Genomic DNA, 11,432 nt, shown 5'->3' with positions numbered 1-11,432 from the left:
ACAGTAACAAGTTATTTTATCATTTTTCAACCATTTAAAAATATTAACCTGAAGAAAATATTGTTGACAAAACAGATATGATTTTTTTGGATCATGCATCACAGTTATTGCAAAATAATATTTGAAGGGTACATAGATACTGACCCTTTAAAAAATGTTCAATTGCTTGCTGAATAAGATGTCTACATCTCTATAATGAAATCCAGTGCTTTTTGTGTTTTTTAATTGGTTAAAACAATAAAATAACTTGACTGAGCTTTCTATAAAATTACATCATTTTGATTAATATAAAACAGTTTTTAACTAAAAGGGATTAGAACAAACCAGCACTTTTATGATCTACATTCATACTAAAACATTAAAACTCTCAAAAAATAAAACACACAAAAAATGAGCACGAGAATAAGCTAAAAATAAAAGTGATACTGGCATAAAATTGAATTGCCATTTTAGATAAAAAAAATTTCTAGAGAAATATTAAAATGTTTCCATCATCATATTATGTCTACGTACAAAGAAAAGGAAATTTAAAATGTTCATATGAAAGAATTCCTAAAAATGGAATTTCTGAACAATATTAAATGAAATTTATAAAATGTGTAAGTGTGAAGTGTCAGTAAGTATAAAATCTAGTATCAAAATAAAGTCAATTTATGCACCGAGGTAATACTATTTTAACAACCTTCTCTCTCATCTTGTCACGCTAAGAAAACTCATACTTGAAATGCTAGCATTAGTGACACAACATAATAAAGAGTTATTTTTTGGTATGATCAAATTTAATATCTTATGCATTTTGGCAGTAGGTAAATTCTAATGTATTAAACCAGTGTAAGTACTGATGAACATATATTATGTAGTGAGTATGTGTAAGTAAAGTATAATTATGCAGTCAGAGAATTTCACATTTGAAATTCACTTAAATAAAACTTTGGCTGTGACAAGATGAGGAAAGTTTTGGCACTGTTTAAAAGAACACAATAAGATTATCTCAAAGATAATTTGGCACTTTGTAAAGATGATTGAATATCTTTATATGAATATATATTATGATATGAGCTGTTCAAAGACAGGATGGATAAGTAAATCTTTTGAAGTGGGTCTGTTGTCTGAGTTTTGTTCCAAACATCGTAATAGTAAATCTCGTAAAGGTTGAGATAAGTTGTCTGGAATTGGAGGTGGTTGCACTGAAGATGCAATCTGAAGAAAAAAATCATTGAAAACAATCAATAATAATGTCTGCAATATCTGCCAACTATTCACGCATTAAATCTGGCATTAATTGATGGCAAAAAAAAGATTGAAATGGCCTGTTTTATTCCATTTCAGTGAGATCAAGAACTTTATTTATTGTCAAACTCACCTTAAATATTAATGCTAAATGATTTGATACATCTTGAGCATTCCATGGTGGTCTTGCTGTAGCCATTTCAATAATCACACAACCTACACTCCAAATATCACAAGCTCTACCATAACTATATCCTCGTAAAACCTAATATGTAGAAATTAAATCCATTACATTACAGTCTCCCATTCTTCCAGTTTTCTGAGAGGCATGTCCATTTGCTAAATTCTTTGCATTTCTAACATACCTAAACAGTTGAAAGAAAAAGGAATAGCCTAATGCCGGGGTCCCATACATATTTTTGTCACAGAACACTGCATGGATCTGCTCGTATTCATTAGCCCAATGTCAAGCAGAAAAGCAAGTCTTAAAATATCATTTAATATTCTTTAAAAAACTCAATTATCTTGTACAAACCTCTGGTGCCATAAAGGCAATGGTTCCAAGTAATTGTCCCTGAAATTCACCAGCACCTGTTGTCTGGGAAGCTAGTCTGGCAGCAGCACCGAAATCACCTATTCTTAACTTCTGTCCTGTGCTATCTACCAGTAAATTAGCACCTTAAAAATCAATTTTCAGGCATAATTATTTATTTAAGCAAAATATCCTTTGTCAAATATATTTCTAGATGTATTGAATTAATTTGGAATCACTTTATTCTAAGAATGGATGAACCTAAATACAGTGCATTATTTACTCTCATAGAAATATGTTTACCTTTTAAATCTCGATGAAGAATTTGTTTATCGTGAAGATAGGATAGACCTAATAAACACTGTTTAATATAATTCAATATAACTCCTTCAGAAAAACTACCATAAGTTCCTAATAAATAGGCTACTGAACCACCTACAAAAATTTTAGGAAAAATTGAGTTTATATTAAAGAAAGTAAAAAGAAAGATTTCTGGGGAGACATGTAATATTGCATATTATCCTCTATTTCTCTATATATCATCAAACTTTCAATTGATCCTGCTGATAATCAGTATAGATTATCTAGAAAAGTTTCTCAGAAGTCATTCTTTTCCAAGATCTGTACAGGCATGTCTGGTATTTTGGGCGCATTGTATTAGATGACCAAGATTTTATATTTAAACAAAAATTTCATCAAATCCTTACCAGGCATCCATTCTACAAACATGTTAAAATGACAGCCTTGTTTAGTAGCACCAAATATTCTGACCACATTGGCATGATTTAATCTGGACATCATGTGGATTTCTTCTGAAATAGCTTCTACTACTTTATCTTGTTCCGATGATGAATTGCGACAAAATGAAATCTGAAAAAAACAAGAGTGTTGAATAGAATTCATTCTCTAACTTGACATAAAATATCTTTTCCTTTGGTAAACTTGCCTTACTACATTAAATGGTGCAAAAAAATTAAGATTGGTTATATAAACACTCAATTTCTCTGCTCTCAAAGTTAGGTCTGCTGTCAATTAAGGAAGGCAAAGGCTTGAATAGACTGAAACATCTATTCTCATGTTGACTTTATGGCAGACAGAAAAATCATAAGCTATGTCTTGTTGTTAAAGCCTTACTTTTATTGTTGTATAATATCATGTGTAAAGTAGTAATAAAATATTGTTATATAATAGCTCAATATTCACCTGTTTAACAGCCATGATAACACCAGTTCTAACATCTCTGGCTTGATAACATGTACTGAAGGCACCAGTACCTAAAAGTGGTCCTTTTACCCAATGTATCTGTTCCAAATATATACTAGGTCCATTATCATTCACATCATTATAGTTCTAGAAATACAAATACTAAGTGTGGTTATAATCAGCAAGATCCTTAAAGTAGCTCAATATATATTATTTTGAGCTATGTCCTCCATGACTCATTCACAGATCACAGTCACAGGTAAACAAAATTGGGTTGGATATCTTGAATGTGTATTGAATATTTGGATTTTGTAAATCACTGACCTCTGGTTGTATTCTGATAGTAATAACTTCTTCTCTACTAGTTGGTGTTAGACCAGGTACTACAGGGCATGCATCAGTCCTCTCAGAGACAGCTAAAGCTTTAGCCAATACTGCTGCTTCTTCCTTTTCTACTTCATCTTTACACGGACAATCACTAACTTGGCCTAAAATATTCATTTATAACAAAATAGAATAATATCAGGTAGACTTGTATCAATAAGGATAGTTTTTAAAGAGATTTATTACATGATTCATCTTGGCTTATATGCAGACTAAAGTGATGAAATAAAAACTTACTATGTTCTCTAGCATGATTAGGGGAAGTTGAAGGAGACTGGGTAACTTCAGTAATAAATGATACAGGTCTATCACCATTACTACAACCAGCTGGTTGATACACCATCATCTCATCACTATTTTCTTCATCAGCCTGTTCAGTATGATATACACATACCGATCCTTCATCAGGTGTGTTGGGTGCAGCAACAGCACCAGAATATGATGATGCACCATCAACTGGTTGCTTATGACAATTACAGCAACACACTTGAGAGTCTTTAAGAGTTATATTGGGAAGGCAAATATTCAAGTCTTTCTTATCACAGATTGATACGTCCTCACTTTGGACACCTGAAGATTGGACACTATCCACTATATTAGTATCCTCTTCACACATAATACTGTCTTCAATATCACCAGTATATTCTGGAATACTTTCAAGATCAATATGGACTCCACAAATACTCTCTACATCCACACCACTTACACTCTCATCATGAATAACGATTACAGGAATGCTTTCCGAATGTAGTTCAGGAATGCTCTGAACCTCATCCTCGGATAAACTCCCCATTTCTGGTTTAGGAATATTAATTGAGTCTTTCGGAATCATGCGACATACACTTCCAGATAGATTTATGCTGCCTGAGTTTTTACTCGAAAAATCTTGTGATATGCTTTGTCTGATTTCCTCAGAATTTGTCATGGGTTCATTTTCTGGTACACAACTAAGGCCATGACGATGAGGTGTTTCTAAAGATTTATCACGGCGTAATTTACGTAGTTGAGCTAAAGGTATGTGAGCTTGTATGATATCATCAAATTCACCATTGTGCTTGCCATTTAATTCAGGTGAGACAGCCTTGTCAATAACTTCTTTGGGAATTTTACGACAGCCTCTTCGTTGTGAACGATGGGTGGGTGTATTAGGTGGCACCTGAGGAATACGAGTTGATGCATTTTGTTCACTGGTATCAGTGACAGGAGAGTTGCACCGGGGAGTTGAAACCGGTGAGTCCATTGAAGTTTGGGTAGGAGATCCTATATCAAAATGTCCATTGCACTTAGAACCATGATGAAGTTCCTGAACAATTTTCTCAGATATGTTATAATTTTCTACAATTTTAGCCAATTTACGTTTGAGTCCTGTCACTGCTGAAGAGTCCACCAGAGCAAAGAGCTTTTCTATCTCCTTAATCACACTCTCTACATGTAAACTTAGTTTTGCTGCCACTATGAAGATACGTTTGGCCAAAGAAGAGATATTAGTATGAGCATTACAAACAGCCTTGATGGAAAATTGAGCTACATCAAGAATCTTGTGAGAATTAGTGGGCAAGTCAACTTGGGGTGATTCACTTTCCTCTGGTCCTGCTGCAGCACTTCCATCATTGGTGATACAAGGATAAGGACATGGTAAAGAAAACTGATCTGGAAATGTCTCGATTAATCTATCAATAACATACAGTCGTCCTAACAACCACTGCCATTGTACATTGTCGGTATAATCTTCTGTTGTACATCTTAACACGAATGATAAACCATCTACTCCAAATGTTCCTGGAATATAAATTAAAACCAACTAGCATGAATATAATCATAGTCTAGAATAAAATGTATTATTATTCTTATAATAATAAATAAGTATATTAACAATGGAAATATTACTGGGTAACTGTTAGACAAAATCTGCTTAAAAAGCAAAATAGATTGAGATTTTACCATACTTTCACTCTCTGAGCACTGAGCATGTCCATTTAGACTCTACTGACCTGGATCGACTATTTCTCTACCAACAGCTAATTCACCAGTCTGTCCTTTAGCTAGTTCTACCAATGTTGATATGGATAACTGACTAGTACGTCTATAAAGATATCAAATTTGATCAAAATACAGGAGTGGATTTTTGTTTTATATTATTTCTGCAGATTTCTACTCTTGCCATGCATGAGCTGATGTGAATCACAAATCAAATATTTACATTGATAATTATGAGCACGACAACAATATCATTAAGTTTTGTCAAACTTAAATACATACCTATTGCCATCAGTACATTTAATTATGATAGCATCCACTATAGGTCTTAATAATTTCTGCAATCTTAACATCTGTTCTTCATCTCTACATGGTGTATAAGACAGCATTGTTCTCATTGCTCGCTGTAAGAGAGAAAGCAAAATCAAGTCAATTATTAACCCAGCAATGAGGCACTTTACAAACATTTGAGGCATATTATACTCGTCTATCACTTCTAATTCTAAATATTACCAGCAAATCAACTCACCAAACTGGCAACAAAAACTCTGTAGACAGGATCAGCACACATAAAGGCTAGAATATTACAACAGGTCTCCAGCATGGTATGATTAGCTTCTAACTGGGATGATGAAACAACTACACCACTCCTTCCTTCACCAACACCCCTCATCAACGTGCCAACAACTTCTTTACTTAAATGTTTTAAGCCTGTTTCACGTATTGACCAATTCCGTGAAAACAGACAATTCACTAAATCTTCACCTAAAACCTGATATAAATAAATTACAATTAATAAAACTTATATACACTGTATGGCCCACTAAACCATATTTAGTTGAATCAATTAATAACACTCACAGCTCTTAATTTCTTGAAGTAAATTCATGGATCAGCTTGGCCAAAAAATCCACAAAATTTAGCCTTCATGGAAATTCAGGCTTTTACTGTCAATTGTAATTATACTATAAGATCCATTCTTACTTGTATCCATGGCGTAGCAATATCAGTATATTCTGATGGGATAGGCTCGGCATAAGGTAATCTCATATCACCTTCTATACCAGGATGCTGTGGTGAGGAAGCCCTTGTGTTAGGTGGTGCTTCTTGTCCAGTATTTAAGGTGCTGTAAGGATAAATAAAATTTTCAAAAATACTGTAATATATTAAACAAATTTAAAAACAGATTCATTAAAGTTGTTCTTCAGATGCGCAATTACTACCAGGTCTTTATCAACAACACAGGATTGACAAATAGAGACAAACAAAACTGTCACAATAAGTAAATTTTGTATTGGGGAATTTAAATTTTACCTTTTCATCTCTACAGTTGAAGTAGTCCAATGTGCTCGACATAATGGACAAATTAAGGGCTCACTTTGTCTTCTTCTATCCTCAAACCCTGAAAATAATATATCATTGTCAGAATAAACATCAACACAAACTGCATATTGGATACCTCACTGGCCATTTCAGTCTTTATCAAGAATCATATCTGCCATGGCTTTAGCTTTCTTGACAAATGAAGAACAACATAGGTAGCTGAATATTGCACTGGGTGAAATGCCCATTAATTGAAGATAGACTATATTTTACAAAAATTTCTGTATCAGATTTCATAATTTTCAAATTAACTTACATATTGCTATACAATGATGATGAAGACGATTTTGACAACCATTTTCACATTTTAATAAGCTTTCTCCTTCGAACATCTCTAATAAACATATTGGACATGTTTCTTCTTCTTCTCTTACACTTCTATAAGACCAAAACACAAATAATATATTCATTTCTATTTAGTTTTAATTCAAGTTTTCAGGTCTATCATTTACTTTAAATTTGCTTTACAAAAAAAAACAGCCTATAACTTGCATTTGTTTTCTTCCAGTAGGTTATCTTTTTTTGCAAAAAAAAGGAAACTTTATTTACCCAGCATCACTTTCGTTATGTAAATTTATACTTTCAGTTGAATTGGTCATAACATCATCTGAGGTAACTTTAGAACGTTTCCGTCGAATGTTTTTACGTTTGTTAATCCGGGATGATTGTTTATCATGATACACTCGAAACAGATTCTCAACCTATCAAAAGAAAAATTATGAAATTTAGTTACATAACAGAAAAAAGTGGAATCAACTGTACATATAACTCTTCACACAGTTTGTTATATTAATACAGAGTACTGATTCAAAATGAATCCAATGAACTCAAATTCAAGACATTAAATGGAATATTCTATCATTATTGCCAAAAGCTCTGTGTATTACCATACACATAGCATATATATATCTTTGTATTGCACAGTTAACTTGACACTAAATTTAAAGAAAACAAGAACAAGGAAAACTCACCTCGTAATTTTTTAAAGTCTTACTTATGAGACAAGAATCTGTTTCACTGAGTTTAAATACTCGTAACATAACAAACAATACATGTACACAATGTGGACCTCGGCCACAATTACATGTCTGAAATAAAATTGAAATTCAAAAATCATTTCAAGAAATAAAACAGCTTCAGGGATCTTTTTACCAAATGATCATAACCAGATATGACAACAAATGACTAAACTAATTTAAACTCTTTGCCAACCAAAATTATGGTTCTACCTTCAGACAGGAGTAAACTTAAGAGTTTCCAATTTTGAAATATGGAAATACAAATATAATATCTACCTGAGGTCCAATTATGACTCTAAACTTATGGTCAGGTGAATCTCCACCAATTAGAAAAGAATTGGGTCCAGTTTGCTGTAGAAGATATAATCTAGCTCTTTGAACTCTTTCTATTCTTTTCTTTGTCAATTCAGCTGTGTTGGTAGCAGATCCACCTTGGTTACTTTGTCGAAACTGAAAAACACCAATGAAAAAATTAACAAGATGCTTAAATTTGCAAAACTTCTTTACTTTATTACGCTTTAAATTCTTATTTCATTCCATTTTTCATTACACTATTACATACTAAACGTTCATGAACAACTTACAGAATTGGAAGGTGAAACCCTCTTCCTCTGAATGCCTTGTACAGGAATGACTACTTGTTGAGTAAAGGCAGATTCCGCACCGGAGGTAAGGCTGCGTCTTTTTGGGGCCTAAAATAATTCAACAATACACAAATCAATTTTGCATTAAATATCACATTAATTTCTAATGGTAATCTTTTTTCTATAAAATGTTAAATATAAGTAGGTATGATATTGCTGTTTTAATCAATTTTTTTTTAGAATTTAAAGTAAATTTAAAAAACAAATTTGAAACTATTGGATAACAAGATTCTCAGTCTACTGCTGATAACCCAAATAATCTTATAAAGCCTCTTTTGTGGCTTGACTGGCTTAATTAATTCAAGCAATTCTAGACAGTAGGAGCTAATTAACAAGGGTTCAACTTAGAGTCAATAATTTGATTTTAACAACTTGTAGTAGCATTTTTCAGTTTTGGATCATCAATTTTAAGTTTGATTCAAATATGACAACAAATTGGGATCAAATAAGAATTCTTAGGTATTAGTAGCTTTTGTGATACACATAAAAAGTTAAGAAAATCAATAATCAATAGGTTCATTAAAATAGTGTTCACTATTGAAGGTCATGGTAAATTTAGAAATCATCTGAAAATTTTATCACAAATGGGTAATTTTGACTCACATATTGTAATATGATACTCCTTAAAATAAACCCTGTGCATAACAGGGAAAAAATTTCTTATAAAAAGAAAGAATAATTCTCTAAAGGGAACAAACCTGTGCTGTGGTAGGTGATGCAGCAGACTCTTGACTATGTTTAGCCACCTACAATATTAATAGGATCACACATCTACTATATTAAGATTTTGACTACAAGTTAGACCAAAACTAGACAATTTCTATTCAGGAAAGTGACATGCAATAATACAACAAATCTGCACAAACCTAAATCGATTTATAACAAATTAACATATGGTAATATTAAATTTCCTATGTGTGTTTTTTTAATATTCATTTATTAGCAATACCTTTATCAATACAAAACTGTCAATTTTTGGAAAAAAAACAGACAATTAAAATGAGTTAGTATTGCATTCCATTTAGGCATGCATAAAGCTTCAAAAGGGTTAATAATCTAAAGCTTCCAACATCTAAAAAATACTTAAGAAACAGTTTTTTAGAGGTTTTCTGACATTCAATAATATTCAACTATAAAAGGAGGAATTTTCCAAACTTTCAGACACTGAGAGTTTCAAGAAAAAAAAGTGTTTCTCACCACTGGTCGAATCCCTTTTTTCTCTATTAAAGCTTGTTTCCATGTCGGGGTTTGAAGAGGTTTTGACTTATCTCTTAATTTGATGTCATGAGGTCTAGGAATCTTTTTGACATCTTTGGTATCAGGGCTGAAATCAAGAGAAATCTTTATATAGAATCTGAAATCCATGCAAGAATTTTTAGTATTTAAATGTATTCGCTGAAGTAGGGGATAGTATGTAAGTAATAGAGGGTGCCATTTATAATGCTCTATGTTATAATCATGAATTTAATTAGCCAGATTTCATCAGCTTAAATCTAAACTTAATCTATATTTGCACATTATGATAAGAACTCATTTATCAAAAAAATAGTCTCATATACTGAGTATTTCCCTTCATACTGCTGGAAAGGAAAAAAAAATCAATAAAACTTGACATGTCTTTGTTTTAAAAGAAAAGGACTGTCACCTTTTCAAGACAGGCTTATCTGCCCTTGAATCCTTATTTTCGTCAAAAGAATGTGAACTGCCATTTATCGTCAATTCTTCAACATGTCGTAAATTGTGCCTCCAGTTGTGGGGTCCTTGAAAATCGTTTCTTTTGTCGAGAACTTCGCAGGATGCACCTTCTGCGTCGTCGACAATTTCGGGTTTTGCAAGTGCATCAGCCATTTTTGTTGAGAAAGTTTTCATGCGAGATAGCGTTTTGTTTTGATCATAATTCGAAAAAAATCCGTGGTTTTGAAATCTGACACTTGTTTCTGAGTTTCATCTGTCACCTTCCTCCAATATCTCGCTTGAAAATTTATCCAAATTGACCTCCTAGATTAATATTTAACAGTTTTTCCGGTGCGGGAAGAGCCCGCTTTCAACGATGTTATTGTTTCAGCCTCGTTTGGAAGTTTTGCAGGTACTTGACATTAGATTATCCAGTTTTTACATTAGACACTGTTAGTCTGAAACTCTGTCTAAGTACATGCTTTTATAATCTTATAACACTGGAGAGAAATGCCCATATCGCCAGCATAGGCATCCACATTTAACATATATTATTCAATATTCAGTGTCTCGGATTATGAATTACGTCAGTCAAAGACTGGATAATCAAGTAGTTATTTTTTGGTTTACTGTTATCTTGGTAAGAAATCAGTAATCGAGGTTACTGTTATATCTGTAGAATCGTGTCAAATTACAGGTATTGCGAAATTTTCCTTTCTATTTTGGCACAGGAGCCAAAAGCTTAATCATATATATATTTTTTAAATAAAATTAAATCGATGATTGCACTTTACTACTTATCTAATTACAAGGTGACATTTAATTAATGACTGAAAGACTTTCTCTATTTATGTTTATTTTTCTAGTAGCAGACGATTTTTTTCACCTCGAGGCTATTGTTGTTGTTGACAACAAGGTAACGGGATATCAGATAAGTGTTATGTTATCTTTTTTTCTGCGTTTTTTCACGAGTGGATGATATGAATAAGGACTACGAGTACTAGATCATGCTTTGCAATTTCTTTGACACATATTTTGGTAGGTAGCTAAGCATCTTTGACAGTTTTGTTGATCCCACACACTGCTGATTTTTAACAAGGGTATATAGTCGTAAGTGTTACATTTTACAACATTGTTTTTAATTGATTTAAAATTTCACTCACCGATACCTTGTAGCAACATGTAAATAACAGTTTGACATTACCTTACACAATAAATTTCATATATTGATATTATAGATTACAACTTTGTTAATATTAGTATTCCTACGTTATTTATACTATTTTTCCTGTAGATGAAAATATTGTTGATATTATTCCTAGATTACATTACAACTTGTTGAAATTATTATTTCTAGATGACAAAATTGTTGATATTTTTAATTCT

General features: G+C 32.3%; 1 protein-coding gene across 1 annotated transcript; it reads right to left on the bottom strand.

Annotated features, from left to right (window-relative positions):
• Positions 1-1,047: 1,047 nt before the first annotated feature.
• Positions 1,048-10,220, bottom strand: LOTGIDRAFT_162448 (hypothetical protein; the record flags this gene model as incomplete). The annotated part of the gene is made up of 21 exons (XM_009058435.1): positions 1,048-1,200; positions 1,364-1,495; positions 1,766-1,908; positions 2,066-2,197; positions 2,470-2,632; positions 2,966-3,112; positions 3,290-3,453; positions 3,587-5,128; positions 5,341-5,432; positions 5,609-5,730; positions 5,856-6,098; positions 6,311-6,452; positions 6,641-6,728; positions 6,966-7,087; positions 7,259-7,410; positions 7,681-7,797; positions 8,005-8,178; positions 8,313-8,420; positions 9,071-9,118; positions 9,570-9,696; positions 10,018-10,220. The coding sequence occupies 21 exons, from the start codon at positions 10,218-10,220 to the stop codon at positions 1,048-1,050; spliced, it is 4,314 nt and encodes a 1,437-aa protein (XP_009056683.1).
• Positions 10,221-11,432: the final 1,212 nt, after the last annotated feature.

Source organism: Lottia gigantea (assembly GCF_000327385.1).
Source record: "Lottia gigantea unplaced genomic scaffold LOTGIsca_34, whole genome shotgun sequence".
NCBI lineage: Eukaryota > Metazoa > Mollusca > Gastropoda > Lottiidae > Lottia > Lottia gigantea.
This window is presented reverse-complemented; position numbering and strand designations above follow the sequence as displayed.